This window comes from Protomyctophum bolini (genome assembly GCF_963924005.1).
Source record: "Protomyctophum bolini genome assembly, contig: SCAFFOLD_142, whole genome shotgun sequence".
In the NCBI taxonomy this organism is placed as follows: Eukaryota; Metazoa; Chordata; class Actinopteri; order Myctophiformes; family Myctophidae; genus Protomyctophum; species Protomyctophum bolini.
The window spans coordinates 18378-35436 of NW_027666214.1; the positions used below are offsets into that span (position 1 = coordinate 18378).

General features: G+C 48.1%; 1 protein-coding gene across 1 annotated transcript in view; it reads left to right on the forward strand.

Annotated features, from left to right (window-relative positions):
* LOC308312037 (uncharacterized protein) overlaps window positions 1–16097 on the forward strand; it is a 33754-nt gene extending 17657 nt beyond the window's left edge. The window contains 36 exon segments of the mRNA XM_080794444.1: window positions 35–88; window positions 216–323; window positions 545–589; window positions 1312–1365; window positions 1815–1859; window positions 2418–2471; window positions 3302–3400; window positions 4103–4147; window positions 4952–5050; window positions 5171–5224; window positions 5324–5431; window positions 5580–5732; window positions 5846–5899; window positions 6504–6602; window positions 6778–6831; window positions 6936–6989; window positions 7347–7454; window positions 7589–7732; window positions 7905–8012; window positions 8176–8337; window positions 9005–9058; window positions 9169–9276; window positions 9421–9528; window positions 9930–10091; window positions 10224–10331; window positions 10463–10570; window positions 11002–11055; window positions 11149–11256; window positions 11624–11677; window positions 12280–12387; window positions 12494–12547; window positions 12795–12902; window positions 13590–13869; window positions 14139–14323; window positions 14682–14924; window positions 15273–16097. Of these exon segments, the coding sequence (XP_080650570.1) occupies window positions 35–88; window positions 216–323; window positions 545–589; window positions 1312–1365; window positions 1815–1859; window positions 2418–2471; window positions 3302–3400; window positions 4103–4147; window positions 4952–5050; window positions 5171–5224; window positions 5324–5431; window positions 5580–5732; window positions 5846–5899; window positions 6504–6602; window positions 6778–6831; window positions 6936–6989; window positions 7347–7454; window positions 7589–7732; window positions 7905–8012; window positions 8176–8337; window positions 9005–9058; window positions 9169–9276; window positions 9421–9528; window positions 9930–10091; window positions 10224–10331; window positions 10463–10570; window positions 11002–11055; window positions 11149–11256; window positions 11624–11677; window positions 12280–12387; window positions 12494–12547; window positions 12795–12902; window positions 13590–13869; window positions 14139–14323; window positions 14682–14924; window positions 15273–15419 (3690 nt within the window). The 3' untranslated portion in view covers window positions 15420–16097.
* The last annotated feature ends 962 nt before the right edge of the window (window positions 16098–17059 follow it).

The following is a 17059-nucleotide window of genomic DNA, read 5'->3' on the forward strand; positions in this document are numbered from 1 at the left end:
CTCTCTCTCTCTCTCTCTCTCTCCCCCCCCTCAGGGCGAGTCCGGTAAGCCTGGTAGAGGTGGTGAGCGTGGACCAACCGGTGCTCAGGTGAGTCTGCTAAAACCACAACCCTCTGAACAAACATTAAAAAGTCCCTAGACTTGGAGACCCTCAAAGTGATAATCACAGCGGTGCTATTGATGATAGAATGCTAATCACGTGGTAACGTCTGCAGGGTGCCCGTGGATTCCCCGGAACTCCTGGACTTCCTGGAATCAAAGGACACCGAGGATTCAGCGGTCTGGACGGAGCCAAGGGAGACGGAGGCCCCGCCGGACCCAAGGTACCTGTCTGTCTGTCTGTCTGTCTGTCTGTCTGTCTGTCTGTCTGTCTGTCTGTCTGTCTGTCTGTCTGTCTGTCTGTCTGTCTGTCTGTCTGTCTGTCTGTCTGCCTGTCTGCCTGTCTGTCTGTCTGTCTGTCTGTAATCATTTTAATGACGCACTTTATCGCTGCTGTCACGCCATCACTATAACTGTGTGTGTGTGTGTGTGTGTGTGTGTTTAGGGAGAGGGTGGCTCTTCTGGTGAGAACGGAACTCCAGGTGCCATGGTGAGTTATGCATTATTATTATTATTATTATTATTATTATTATTAGGCGGCCATGTGTCGTATACTCTTCCAAAGCCATGCATCGGAAATCGCCCCACAGAAAGAAAAAACAGAACACAACATTGTCAATGCTGCCTACAGTAAGTTACAGAGGAGGGATTTAGAATGCTGCGTACAGTAAGTTATAGTACAGGAAGTACACGAAGTACAGTAAGTTAGAGGGATTTAGCAGGCCTTACCAGACTGACACGGCAAGTCAGCTGAACGGAGACCATCGGTCTGGACGCCAGGCTCCCATCCAGCCATCCATCCATGAGCTTAATCAGTCTGTATTCCAGGCTACAGGCTCCCCCATCCATCCATCCATGATCAGTCTGTATTCCAGGCTATAGGCTCCCCCATCCATCCATCCTGTCTGTGAGCAGAAACAAGGGAATAGAATCCTACCTATAAGGAATAACAGCTCCTCGCTGACTTCGTGCTGCAGTTCCACCTTTCGCCAGTAGGTCGTGGCAGCTTCATAACGTTCAAACCCACAACCTTCCACAGGAAAGGCATATGCTATAACCACTACACTAGGTCTATATAGGCGTCAACAGGGATTGTAACGTTGTTTAATGCAATCAGTTAGGACTGTTCTGGTTGTCATGGTAACTAACGAGGTGTGTGATGTCATCATGTTGTTGTCATGGTAACTAACGAGGTGTGATGTCATCATTCAGGGACCTCGCGGTCTCCCCGGTGAGAGAGGACGTGCTGGACCCAATGGAGCTGCTGTGAGTCACACACACACACACACACACACACACACACACACACACACACACACACACACACACTGGACGTAAAAATGGGATTAGGGGTAAGGGGTGGTGTAAAATAGGTGTCAACGGTCAGGTCTAAATGGAATCACATTCAGTTTAAAAGGCTTCCCAGACTCAGAAAACAAGAACCATTTTGTCTATTATGTTGGAAAAACACATTGAGAGACAATATACAAACCTTATGAAATACAATGTTACCAAAACACAATATACAAGCCTTATGAAATACTACATACAATGTTACCGTAACACAATCTTTAATTTAAATAGTTTTTACTACGATGCAACACTTTAGTTTAGATCAGATGTTTAAGCAGGACATCTACTTCAATCAATTGATTAATTAACTAATCACGTGGTGTGTTTCAGTTGTAATGAACCAATCACGTTGTGCGTTTCAGGGTGCTCGTGGAAACGATGGTGCTGCTGGTGCTGCTGGACCTCCTGTGAGTCACCCTGTCTCACTCTCTGTCCCGTCTCACTCTCTGAGTACTGTCTCACTATCTGAATCCTGTCTCACTCTGTGTCCTGTCTCACTCTCTGTCCTGTCTCACTCTCTGCCCTGCCTCTCTATATATCCTGTCTCACTCTCTGCTCTGTCTCTCTATATATATATCCTGTCTCACTATCTGCCCTGTCTCACTCTCTGTCCTGTCTCACTCTCTGCCCTGCCTCTCTCTCTATCCTGTCTCACTCTCTGCTCTGTCTCTCTCTATATATATCCTGTCTCACTCTCTGCCCTGTCACTCTCTGAATCCTGTATCACTCTCTTATTGTCTAATGTCATTATAAGACTCATAGCACTTTCATTTTATGTAGACTTAGCACTCTATATTGTATTCATTATATAGATATTCTACTGTTAGACAGATGTTCTTATGATCCTAGATGATGTGTTGTTCTTCCTTAATGTAAATCACTCTGGATTAAGAGCGTCTGATAAATGAATACATCGTAAATTATTATTATTGTTACTGAATGTCTCTCTCTCTCTCTCTCTCCAGGGTCCTACTGGTCCCTCCGGCCCCCCTGGATTCCCCGGTGGTCCCGGAGCTAAGGTATGACCCTATGACCTTTGACATTTGAACCTATGGATGACCCCTCCTGTTATCTGCTTGACCTTTGACACAACGGGCCCTCCCACAGCGGTCATGTGATGTGTGACAGGAAGTAGTCGGTCTGTCCATCATAGCAGAAAACAAATGGAAGGTGGTCATTGGTTGACCCATCTGTCCATCAGGAACAATTTTTTGGGTGTAGTGATATGGACACAAAAAGCATAGTTCCATGTGATAGAGGGGTAAAACATGAACGAAAGTTGCACTAATATTTTAGAAATAGGTCAACAATACAAATTACGTTAGTTTTGTGGACTTTTAATGCGCGGCCTCAGTGCCCCCCCACAAAATGACCGGAACTACTTAATATTTCACCAAAACCAGAGCAGAACTCCCACCACGTCAGTCAATCAGTACAGTTGCAACCACTATATTAATGGCAAGTACTTCATATAGCTTAAGTTAAAACAAATCTGAACTATCCTTTTAAGGCTGTGAATGTGAAAACACAGCAGAGACCTCTTCTACTTTCTACACATTTCACTTTAGTGTTTGTTTGTTTGTTTTGTGCATTTATGAGATGTATAGATGTTATGTAATATGTATGTATTCATGTATAGATGTATTCAATAGATTTATAGATGTTATGTAATATGTATGTATTCATGTATATAGATGTATTCAATAGATTTATAGATGTTATGTAATAGGTATATATTCATGTATAGATGTATTGATCTCCAGGGAGAGGGTGGCACTGTTTAGATGTATTGATAACCTATATTAATAACATATTAATGTATTGATATTGATTATGTATTGATCTCCAGGGAGAGGGTGGACTTCAGGGAGCTCGTGGAGCTGAAGGACCCGCTGGAGCCCGTGGAGAGCCTGGTAACCCTGGACCCGCTGGAGCCGCTGGCCCTGCTGTGAGTGACCTCTGTGTGACCTCTCTGTGACCTCTCTAGAGGGTCTAGGCTTTAGGATCTCTCCAGAGCTCCACTAGTACAACTCCATTAACCTCAGTAGAACATCTAGAACTTCACTAGACCTTCACTAGACCTCTCTACTTCACTTAAGCAATATTACACCAGAGGGTGTTGTTTAAAGTGATTATTGTCACGACAGTGATGCGGTCAGGAACGAGACGTAGTCGAGTTCCGCAAGCATCACTGAAATGACAATAATCACGTTAAACCACACCCTCGAGTATAATATTGCAATTATAAAACTAGCTAGCCTAGCCACCGAGTTTGCTAGCGCTCTGGGAAAACAGAGCAGCGGAATTCTTTGTTTTGATTAGGTGTGGAGTGGTGCTCGTTTGAACCACGGCTAGAAGGCCGTTTCAACCAATCAGATTGCTTCCTCGAGACGATCTGTTTTATAATAGACCTTCACTAGCACCTCTCTACTTCACCTCAGCAGAACTTCACTAGCAGTAGAACTTCAGCGTTCAGACACAGTGCAGTTCACTAGAACGTCCACTAGGTGTCAGTGTTCAGCCACAGTGCAGTTCACTAGAACGTCCACTATAGGTGTCAGTGTTCAGCCACAGTGCAGTTCACTAGAACGTCCACTAGGTGTCAGTGTTCAGACACAGTGCATTGTGTTAAAATATCCTTTCTCTGCAGGGAAACAACGGAGCTGATGGAAACACTGGAGCCAAGGGAGCCCCTGTAAGTACACACGCACGCACACACACTCACACACACACACACACACACACACACACACACACAAAGGCCCAATTCCGATGTCCTCCCTAAAGCCTCCAGCTAATCAAACCAAACCCATCAAACAAATAATGGAATCATGAAATACCAACGAGTCGTTATCAAATTCATAAGTAGGAATGGAGATCCCCTAACCCTAATGGAGATCCTCGAACCCTAACGGAGATCCCCTAACCCTAACCCTAATGGAGATCACTTTAAAACTCGTAATATCCTTAATGACTTGCAGTGCTTTAAAGGTGCCTTTTGCAATATGACCATTTTCTGTTTATTTTGTGTGTTAACAATGGAACTAAATTGTAATCCTGAGCTACGGAGCTAAGTTAAGAAGTAGCTAAGCCAAGGAGCTACATTCAGGAGCTAAGCTAAGGAGCTAACGCAGCCTACACACTGAAACCAGAATGTTTTCCACCAACAGAACTTTGGTTCTAGAACTCAATCCGTTCTATAGATTCTTGGAACCTGGTGCTTTCACAGAACCGGCGGATTTGTTTGGGTCCAGTTCTGAACCAACTTCCAGGGTTCTGAACCAGTTCATTCCAGTGTAAACACTCTGAACTGGTTCAATATTCGGCAGGGATAAAAATAACGGAACCGGTTCAACCGTCCTCACTGACTGGTTCATAGTCAACCTCCACACTGGATTTATTTAACTGAGCCGTACGTGGTGTTTTGCTGCCCCCTGTAGGAGGCGCTGGTACCAGAGTGTATTTATTTAACTGAGTGTTGTTTTGCTGCCCCCTGTAGGGCCTCGCTGGTATCGCTGGAGCCCCTGGCTTCCCTGGACCCCGTGGCCCCCCTGGAGCCCAAGGTGCTGGTGGTGCCCCCGGACCCAAAGGAAACACTGTGAGTCAATGTCTCTCTATCCTCTCTCTCTCTCTCTCTTTCTCTCTCTCCCATTAATTGTTAATTGTTCTTGTTGCTAATTGTTGTTAATTGTTAATTGTTGTTGTTGTTGTCCTACAGGGTGAGGTTGGTGCCAACGGAGCTAAGGGAGAGGCCGGTGCCAAGGGAGAGGCTGTAAGTTTACCTACCACACACACACACACACACACACACACACACACACACACACACACTCTCTCTCTCTAACCTGCACTGTGTGTGTTTGACCACCAGGGTATTCCAGGAGCTCAGGGACCCCCCGGTTCAGCTGGTGAGGAGGGCAAGCGAGGAGCCCGCGGAGAGCCCGGTGCCGGTGGAGCCCGTGGACCCCCCGGAGAGAGAGTACGTTAGTCTGTGATGTCACTGTTAGATTACCCAACATGCATCAGTGACATCGCTGTCATCCACCCTCTAGTTTATCGATACCTCAACGAGCGTCAGCTGTGCTGTGTCACTGATCAAGCGGGTGTGTTTGTTTCGTTGCGCGCAGGGTGGCCCCGGAGGTCGTGGATTCCCCGGAGCTGACGGCGCTGCCGGACCCAAGGGAGCCAACGGTGAGCGAGGAGGACCCGGAGTTGTTGGACCCAAGGGCGCCACCGGAGAGCCCGGACGCAACGGAGAGCCCGGCATGCCCGGATCCAAGGTACTTTAAGAATTTATGTTAACTAATGTATTCATAACGTTTGGAGGGAGAATAATGCATACATGATTATGAAAGGTGTTTGTTAATCCTGTGACCTTTGTTTGACCTCTTAGGGTATGACTGGTAGCCCAGGAAGCCCTGGTCCCGATGGCAAGCTTGGAGCAACTGTAAGTACCGCCTTAAATATTAACACTAATACTACCTTAAATATTAACACATGTGATGCTTTAGACGAGTATACTCGTCCTATTAAATAAATGCGCTTGGTGCTCAGGATGCTCGTCTTAATGTGCTTTATATCGATATATAAGCATGCCTCGCTGCTAGGCAGGGTCCCTAGGCACTGCTAGAACGAGCGTGCAACTCTCATGACCTTCTGTATTAGTCGCGGCCTTTATTAGCTTCTGTATTAGCCGCGGCCTTTATTAGCTTCTGTATAAGCCACGGCTTTTATTAGCTTCTGTATTAGCCAGCAGCCTTTCCACGTTGTTTCCTCTGAACATACGGCGCTGTCCGTAGTTTCGATCAGATCGGCGAGGTTCGGAGCTCATTTCAGATTTCCGCGGTCATTGCGATTAGAATATTAGCGTTTCCTGGATAATGGAGGGACATAGTCTTATCTCGCTAGCATTAGCGCTATCATTCAATATGGCGACGAACCGGGCGGTTACATTACTACTCGTATACAAGTGTGTAATGATAATAACAGTCAGGGTTACATATTCGTTATAAGCATCTTATATCCAAGCATTTCTACTTTTCATCACCCAGGGTGCCGCTGGACAAGATGGACGCCCCGGACCTCCCGGTCCCGTTGGAGCCAGAGGTCAGCCCGGAGTCATGGGATTCCCTGGACCCAAGGGTGCTGCTGTGAGTACCATATCAGCCCTAGGGATAATAAATAGATATACACCCTATAGGGTATACCCTAGGCCTAGGGTCTTAGGGAGAAATAATTGGTTAATTGATGGAAGTTTAACTGTTCGTCTCGCTGTCTGTCTGCCTGTCTGTCTGTCTGCCTGTCTGTCTGTCTGTCTGTCTGTAGGGTGAGGGTGGTAAGCCTGGTGAGAGAGGAGTGCTGGGACCCACTGGTGCTACTGTAAGTATTCTTATTCTATTCACTTGGTACATTTAGGTAGTGGCGGCCATATTTGTAGTTTTCAACAAAAATAAATGACGTCCATGTTCTTTTTTCCCCCCCAGGGTGCACCTGGCAAGGACGGTGATGTTGGTGCTCCTGGTGCCACTGGACCCGCTGTAAGCAACACACACGCACACACACACACACACACGGTCAATCAATTTCCTCGTGACACCACAGTGACCCACTCACACTGGACAACCCAAACTTCGGTTGAATTTCCGAATGACCTCTGGGAGGTTGTCTAAATGACCTCTCGGAGGTCGTCTAAATGGTGGTCAAATCCAACATGGCCGCTGCTCAAGGTGCCAACCTGGAGGCTTCAAAACAACATCTCACACTCCAGAACCAACACCAGAACCAACTCCAAAACCAACTCTCCAGTTCAAACATCCACATATATCCATCCACCATGTACACCTCCATTCACCATCACGTCTCCATCTAAACATCATCTCCTCTCTGGCCCTCAGGGAGTTGCTGGAGAGAGAGGAGAGCCCGGTGCAGCCGGACCCCCAGGATTCCAGGGACTCCCCGGACCCCAGGGAGCCCTCGGAGAGAGCGGCAAGCCAGGAGAGCAGGTACAACGTTAGACTTAAAAATATACCCGAAATGGAATACAGTTAAAATATGGTTCGCTTTCAGAGGGCGAGTGACACATGTTGACATGACAACCTCTCTCTCTCTCTCTCTCTCTCTCTCTCTCTCTATCCAGGGTCTGGCCGGTGAGGCTGGTCAAGCCGGACCTGCTGGATCCAGAGGCGACAGAGGATTCCCAGGAGAGCGCGGAGCACCAGGTCCCGTTGGACCCGCCGGAGCTCGCGGTTCTCCCGGATCTGCCGGAAACGACGGTGCCAAGGTGAGGCCGGACACGCCCCCTGACCGCTGACCTTTAGGGCCAGGGTCATGACCCTGACCTCAGGCAGGGTCATGACTTTGACCTGAGCTTTGCTACTGGATTATAGAAATCCTGCTCTTTATGGAGTGTTTCTCACTCTCTCCTCCTCTTCCTCTTCCTCCTCTTCCTCCAGGGAGATGCTGGAGCCGGAGGAGCCCCCGGTGCTCAGGGACCCCCAGGTCTGCAGGGCATGCCCGGAGAGAGAGGAGCCGCTGGCCTGCCTGGACTGAAGGGAGACAGAGTGAGTTAGAATCCATCTTCAGCCGCTTATCCGTAGTAGGGTCGCGGGGGCAACAGCTCCACCAGAGAGCTCCAGGCTTTCCTCTCCAGAGCAACATTAGTAACTTCATTGTGGGAGATTCCGAGGCTGGAGGTGTCTAAAACGAGTCTTCTCTTCCCTCCAGGGTGACGGTGGTGTTAAGGGAGCCGACGGTGCACCCGGTAAGGACGGTATTCGCGGTATGACCGGACCCATCGGACCCCCCGGACCCGCCGGAGCTCCTGGTGACAAGGGAGAGGGTGGAGCCGTCGGTGCTGTTGGACCCACTGGAGCCCGCGGAGCCCCTGTGAGTACACCTGTCTGTCTGTCTGTCTACATGAGCCCATGCAGCTACGTGAACTTATAGTATAAAAGCTACAAACGCTACAAAAAATGCTCAGCTCGTTTCAACGTCAGCTAACGGAGCTACAAATGACAAGGAGGCGAGGTAGTTGCAGCTACTAGCCTGTCCGCTACTAGTGTTAGCTCTTCATAATGGAGGCGAGATAGTTTCAGGCTAGCTGAGGTAAAGCCAGCTAGCATGTCTGCTACTAGCGTTAGATAGATTCAGGCTAGCTGAGGTAAAGCCAGCTAGCATGTGTCTGCTAATAGCGTTAGATAGTTGCAGGCTAGCTGAGGTAAAGCCAGCTAGCCTGTCTGCTACTAGTGTTAGTTCTTCATAATGGCTTCCTCATCCCATCAACAACAAGAGATAGTCTACCTACTACTAGCATTAGCTCTTCATAGTTATATGTAGATATGAATATCATTACGCTTATGTGACATAGTCAAGTAAGTCAGAGAGGCTTATTGTCTGTATGCTAACGGTTATGCTAATGTTTCATGTAATTATGCATAGCATTATGCTATTGTATCATGTAATTATGCATAGCATTATGCTAATGTTATGCTAATGTGTCATGTAATTATGAATAGCATTATGCTAATGTTATGCTAATGTCTGTGGTCCTCAGGGCGAGCGTGGAGAGAATGGACCCCCTGGACCCGCTGGATTCGCTGGACCCCCTGTAAGTAGCCCCTCCCACTCTCTGATGACATCACGTGTTACATCAACACTGTGCGTCTCTCTCTGATGACATCACGTGTTACATCATCACTGTGCGTCTCTCTCTCTCAGGGTGCTGACGGTCAGCCCGGAGCTAAGGGAGAGGCTGGAGATAACGGAGCTAAGGGAGACGGTGGAGCACCCGGCGCTGCTGGAGCCACTGGAGCCGCCGGACCTCAGGTTGGGACACACACACACACACACACACACACACACACACACACACACACACACACATGGCGTACAGCCGGCGTATACACATACTCTTATACTATTGTATGGCATGCAATGGTTTGATTGACTCTCTGCCTGGTCCAATCACAGGGTCCCGTTGGAAACACCGGAGCCAAGGGAAGCCGCGGCGCCGCCGGACCCCCTGGTGCTACTGGATTCCCTGGAGCTGCTGGTAGAGTCGGAGCCCCCGGCCCCTCTGTGAGTACCTCCTGTGACATCATCATGCCCTTTCTACCACCCCAAGACCATTTATCAACTGTCCATGGGAGGACAGTTGATAAAACCCACAGTCGAGGGTCACCATCTGTTGCGTCGCTATTGGTTCAAAGGTTATCTAAAGTCCAATAAAAGGCTGTAAACATAAGTCATGGGACCTTAAGAAATGGCATATTTTAATGATTACCGTCGGGATACTTATCCCAAAATGAATGGAGCGCAGGCCAGAGGTGTCGTCTGTCCTGGAGAGCTCTGACATGTCTCTACTTTTTCAGACACCTATATAGAAATATTTCTGTCTCTCTGTGACCTTGATGAGCCCTGCTAGTGTGCACACTCTTATCTAATCACTCTCTCTTTCTCTCTCTCTCTCTCTCTCTCAGGGTAACTCTGGAGCCCCCGGCCCATCTGGACCTGCTGGTAAGGAAGGACAGAAGGGTAACCGTGGAGAGACCGGTCCCGCCGGTCGCCCCGGTGAGCTGGGAGCCGCAGGACCCCCAGGAGCCCAGGGAGAGAAGGGTAACCCCGGTGGAGAGGGAGCTCCCGTAAGTAGCCGTGGTTTACTGTCATCATTACACTCATTACACTCTTTATTCCATGACCCCGACATTCTGGACCTCATTCTGGGGTCTTAATAATGTGTGTATTTGACCAGGCGTCTCTGTCTCCCCCTGCAGGGCTCCTCTGGTATTCCCGGCCCCAGCGGTATTGCTGGTCAGAGAGGTATCGTCGGTCTGCCCGGACAGAGAGGAGAGAGAGGTTTCCCTGGACTGCCCGGACCCAGCGTGAGTTAACTACCATTAGTTAACTATTAGCGCTGTTATCAGCAGACCCAGATTGGTCGGTATAGATCTAAGCTGTGGTTCTCCACAGGGAGAGGTCAGTTGGTCTAAGCATTGTGATTGGTCCCCCACAGGGTGAGGTTGGTAAGCAGGGATCCGGTGGACCCGGCGGAGAGCGTGGACCCCCTGGACCAATGGGACCCTCTGGCCTGGCCGGAGCACCCGGCGAGGCTGGACGCGAGGTGAGGAACCTTAAAATACTGTCTCTGCACTGTAAACATTAGCATGGTGGTGTTACGGCCGCTAGTCTACACTGTAAACATTAGCATGGTGGTGTTACGGCCACTAGTCTACACTGTAAACAATAGCATGGTGGTGTTACCACCTCTAGTCTACACAGTAAACATTAGCATGGTGGTGTTACTGCCTCTAGTCTACACTGTAAACACTAGCATGGTGGTGTTACCACCTCTAGTCTACACTGTAAACATTAGCATGGTGATGTTACCACCTCTAGTCTACACTGTAAACACTAGCATGGTGGTGTTACCACCTCTAGTCTACACTGTAAACACTAGCATGGTGGTGTTACCACCTCTAGTCTACACTGTAACATGTTAGGTATGGAACTACAGAAAGTACACTGTAAACATTGACATGTTTTGTGTCACAGGGAGCCGCCGGTAACGAGGGAGCTGCTGGCCGTGATGGTGCTGCAGGACCCAAGGTCAGTGCCACACACACACACACACACACACACACACACATACACACTTGGCTTTTTGGTTGTCCTGTGTGCTGATTGGCTCTCTGTTACCAGGGAGACCGTGGTGAGTCTGGTGCTGCTGGTGCCCCCGGTGCCCCAGGACCCCCCGGAGCCCCAGGACCCGTTGGACCCGCTGGAAAGTCTGGTGACCGTGGAGAGAGTGTGAGTACAGACCCCCCCAGCACCCCCCAAAACATCATACAGACCAGAGAATTCCCCAAAACATCATACAGACCATGCAGAGAACTCCTCAAAACATCCTACAGACTCCCCAGAACCAGAACAACCCCCCCCATCCACCCCCAAAACGTCATACAGCCCCCTAGATCCACCCAGAACAATCTACAGACCGCCCACCTAGAAGCTCATGGAAGCAATCTAGAGCAGATAGGAGTCAAGAACCTGTGAGAGTCCATCAGAACCTCCCCAGGTCCAGTCCAGAATACCTGTTAGAACCTCACAGTCTAATAGAATATACAGTAGACCCATCAGAAGGCTTACTGAACTCTCTCTCTCTCTCTCTCTCCAGGGTCCCGCTGGTCCTGCCGGAGCTGCTGGTATTGGTGGCCCTCGTGGACCTTCTGTAAGTAACTATGACCTATGACTTATGACCTTATGTAAGTAACTATGACCTATGACTTATGACCTTATGTAAGTAACTATGACCTATGACTTATGACCTTCTGTAAGTAACTATGACCTATGACTTATGACCTTATGTAAGTAACTATGACCTATGACTTATGACCTTATGTAAGTAACTATGACCTATGACCTATGACCTTATGTAAGTAACTATGACCTATTAACACATTGGATCCTAAGGACGGGTGTACTTGGTTGCTATGAACAGTTGTTTCTGTACGATCCGACCACGTTCTCTTCTGTTTTAGCCGCCCTAGTCCTTTCACGCTCTTTTCTCGGAAACCACGCCACTGTCCGTGCTTTTCTGATTGTCCGGTGATCGCGATTGGAACATTCAGTGTTTTCTAGAGCAAGGATCATTTTAGCCTGATAATTTAAACTAAACTATTACAAACTGCTGTAAGTAACTATAAAGTACAACGGCTCAGCGCTCGTACTGACAACCTTCCCGCTCTTTTCAGGGCCTATTGAAATTGAGCTATGAACCATGAACTATGACCTATGAACTACTCGTACTCACAACCTTCCCGCTCTTTCCAGGGTCCCGCTGGCGCTCGTGGAGACAAGGGAGAGTCCGGAGAGGCTGGAGAGAGAGGCATGAAGGGACACCGAGGATTCACCGGCATGCAGGGACCCCCCGGACCCTCTGTAAGACTCACTAACATACTGTAGGACCCCCCGGGGACCCCCTGTAAGTCATTACCCCCCCCGTAATGCCAACCCCTAACCCTGTTTGTTGTTGTTTAACCTTTAGGGTTCATCTGGAGATTCAGGACCTGCCGGTTCCGCCGGACCCGCTGGACCCAGAGTAAGTTCTACAACCGTTTACACTTTACACTTCACCCCTAAAACCCCTAACCCCTATCTAGACCCTAACCGTTCACACTTTACACTGACCAAGAGTCACAGTTTAGGCATTTATCAGACGCTCTTAATCCAGAGCGATTTACAGTTTACACTTCCTATCATCAGTCTAACAGTAGACTATATAAACAGTAATCTAGGATCATCTAGAATCCTAGCATAGCATGCTAATATCTGCGTTGTCTCCGTAGGGACCCTCTGGCTCATCTGGAGCTGCTGGTAAAGACGGTATGAGTGGTCTGCCCGGACCTACCGGACCCCCTGGACCCAGAGGTCGCTCTGGAGAGATGGGACCCGCTGTGAGTACACACTGTCTGTTTGTCTGTCTGTAAACCCCATATCTTACTTAGATAACATTAAGCAATGGTTGTAAAATAGAAAAATGAGAGAACAAGAAATGACTCAAGTCATTATAGTATCAGCTTGCATTCCATTCTCTTGCATATTGTATCTTAGTGGGTCTTTGTGTAGAATAAAGCATATTGTATCTTAGTGGGTCTTTGTGTAGAATAACGCATATTGTATCTTAGTGGGTCTTATAGAATAAAGCATATTGTATCTTAGTGGGTCTTTTTGTAGAATAACGCATATTGTATCTTAGTGGGTCTTTGTGTAGAATAAAGCATATTGTATCTTAGTGGGTCTTTGTGTAGAATAAAGCATATTGTATCTTAGTGGGTCTTTGTGTAGAATAAAGCATATTGTATCTTAGTGTAGTGTAGTGTCCAGTCATAAACATCTCGCCACTAGACCACGTGTTTCTTAGTGTATCCAGTCATGAACATCTCGCCACTAGACCACGTGACTAGACTAGAAGCTCGTCAAGATCATTAAAAAGGTTTTTCTTGCAGTGGAGTTCTGACAAACTGAGTACCAGTAGCATGAGGCATCTAGGTTCCACTACTTCTGTCCTACGGTTTTCCCGCCAGCCAACCAACCAACCAACTCCTCTCTCTCTCTCTCTCGTTGACTCCTCACCCTCACAGGGACCCCCTGGACCTCCCGGACCCCCAGGACCCCCCGGCGCCCCCGGTGGCGGCTTCGACATGGGCTTCATCTCCCAGCCCCAGGAGAAGGCTCCCGATCCGTTCCGCATGTACCGCGCTGATGACGCCAACGTCATGCGCGACCGCGACCTGGAGGTAGACAGCACCCTGAAGAGCCTCAGCCAGCAGATCGAGCAGATCAGAAGCCCCGACGGCACCCAGAAGAACCCCGCCAGAACCTGCAGGGACCTGAAGATGTGCCACCCCGACTGGAAGAGCGGTATGCTAACCGCTAGCCGCTATGCTAATACAACACTAGTTACTAATAAACACACTAGTTAACATGTGCCACCCCGACTGGTAGAGCGGTACGCTAACCGCTAGGCTAATAAACACACTTAAGTGGTATCTATAGTACACTAATAAAAACACTATCAACATGCTAATAACGAACGCACACACATACACACATCAATGCTAGCTAAAGATCGTGTCTCTGTCTGTACATTACGGTGCTTCATCGTGTGTCTCTCTGTCGCCGCCCTACAGGACAGTACTGGATCGACCCAGACCAGGGCTGCACCCAGGACGCCATCAAGGTTTACTGCAACATGGAGACCGGAGAGACCTGCGTGTCTCCCACACAGAGCACCGTTGAGAAGAAGAACTGGTACCAGAGCTCCACCAGCAAGAAGCACGTCTGGTTCGGAGAGACCATGGCCGACGGATTCCAGGTGAGACCGGCCTTCTACTCTAAGACCCAAACCACGCCAACGCAACTAGTCGCAACTCCTTGCAACCAAACGGTTTTAGGCCCAAACAGCACGGAATGATTCGCCATGCAACTCCTTGCAACCAGAGTAGTTACATAAAACCATTAACCTCAACGGCAGTTGGAAAGTGGAGTTGCATTGGTGTCCTTAAAACTGTTTTGTTGCAAGGAGTTGAACTTGCGACTAGTTGCATTGGTGCGGTTTGGGCCCGAGAAACAAGCCCAAATAGTCAACTACACTTTTGGCCCAAACCACAGTGAGGGCTCCTCTCTCTCTCTCTTTCTCTCTCAGTCTAAGTAAACCTCTCTCTCCCCTCCAGTTTGAGTATGGCAGTGAGGGCTCTGCTCCCGCAGACGTGAACATCCAGCTCACCTTCCTGCGCCTCATGTCCACCGAAGCCAGCCAGAACCTCACCTACCACTGCAAGAACAGCGTGGCCTACATGGACGCTTCCACCGCCAACCTGAAGAAGGCGCTGTTGCTGCAGGGCTCCAACGAGATCGAGATCAGAGCCGAGGGCAACAGTCGCTTCACCTACAGCGTCCTGGAGGATGGATGCACGGTGAGAGAGAGAGCGCGCACACACACACACACACACACGCGCACACACACACTACTGACACACGCACAAATGCACACACACGCACGCACACACAGCTTTAAGGAACCCAAACTGTGATTGAATTCTACTTCTCTAAGTGTCCTCACCAACAACATCAGGTGTATTGTTACAATTTAGGCATTTATCAGACACTCTTAATCCAGAGCGATTTACAGTAAGCAAGAACAACACAATAATAGTCACCTATAGGATCATAAGTAAACAAAGAAATGTGTGTGAATGTGAATGCTGACGATGTGACGATACAGCATTCTAACGTTGTTCTCCTCCCCGTGTGTTTGTATACAGTCGCACAGCGGCGCCTGGGGCAAGACAGTCATCGACTACAAGACAACGAAAACGTCTCGTCTCCCCATCATCGATATCGCCCCCATGGACATCGGCGGTTCCGACCAGGAGTTCGGCCTGGAGGTCGGCCCCGTGTGCTTCTTGTAAAAAAAAAAAAAAAGGAGAAATCTGGACTTGAAATAGTTGTTGTTGTGTGTTATGTGTGTTTTTTTTTATTTGTTCCGACAGTTGATCTCTCTGTAAAAAAACAAACAATCCAAAATCATCATCATCACAAAGACCCTTTTTTTTTTGTTTTTTTTTGTTGTTGAAAAAGCCGACCCCTTTTTAGAAGTCTTCCGTGTTCCGACGTCGTTCGTTTCTGCCTTGAAACCTGCACTTCCTATTCCTTCCACAAGAGGGCGATGTCGGCGCGGTGCGGAGTTTTTTTCCGCACGGCCGGTTGTCCGTCGCGTTTGGGACCACTACTTCCTGTTTGGGACCACTACTTCCGACTCTGAGGATACTTTTACCTTTTTTTTTTAAGAGAAGACATTCTGTTTTTCCAAACGGCAAACGAGAAAATAATATATGTGCTTTGTGTAAAGTGTAAAATGTTTTGAGTTTTTTTGTTTTGTTTTTTTATTTTATTTTTTGGTTTCCCCCCCCCCCTCTGGAGTTTACAGACAACAGTTCAGAAACAACACGACGCGCGACGTTGACTTTTTCATTGGTTTTACTTTAGTTCTTTTTTCCACACCTCCACTGCCCTCAACGGATCAAAGGACGATATGAGCTTTGTACACAGTTTTTGTTTCAGGTGCTGAAAATAAACGGTCAAACTGACGCTGTGTGTGTGTGTGTGTCCGGCAGCCATCTCTGCCTCGTTTGTTCTACTACCTCCGTGTAGGGTAATATTGTGTGTTCTTTTCACACCTGGTCACTTCAGCATGGTGGTGTTACGGTGAAGTTGGTGACCTGCTGAAATATGTGACCATCTTTGTGGAATTCACACAACTTTACATGGAGGTCTTTAAATATGTGTCCTAAATATCGCTAGTTTAAGTAAGGGATAATATCTGGCTAGGTGGTCATTAATTCACCTCCTTTATGTAAGGGATAATGTCTGGCTAGGTGGTTGTTGCAGGGAGATAATTCACCTCCTTTATGTAAGGGATAATGTCGGGCTAGGTGGTCGTTGTAGGGAGATAATTCACCTCCTTTATGTAAGGGATAATGTCTGGCTAGCTGGTCGTTGTAGGGAGATAATTCACCTCCTTTACGTAAGGGATAATGTCTGGCTAGCTGGTCGTTGTACGGAGATAATTCACCTCCTTTATGTAAGGGATAATGTCTGGCTAGGTGGTCGTTGTAGGGAGATAATTCACCTCCTTTATGTAAGGGATAATGTCTGGTCTGGCTATGTGGTCGTTGTAGGGAGATAATTCACCGACATGGAGTTTAACGTCTGCCTTCCCTGCATCTGCCCAGCTGCAGGGCTGGCTGCATGCATCTGCCCAGCTGCAGGGCTGCAGCACTGTCGGAAAACAAGGAAGTGAGTTGATCAGATATAATCCATTTTCGGGTACTGCTTTATCTATTTCTCACTCAAATGTTTCCAAAAACATTCTTGAGAACAATGTTTAGCTGTACATGACATTGTGTGTCACTAGTGTGTGTGTGTGTGTGTGTGTGTGTGTGTGTGTGTGTGTGTGTGTGTGTGTGTAAACGTATGTTTCAGACACTGACATTATGTAATTGTCTACACCAGTGGTTCTCAACCAGTGGTCCGGGGACCACCAGTGGTC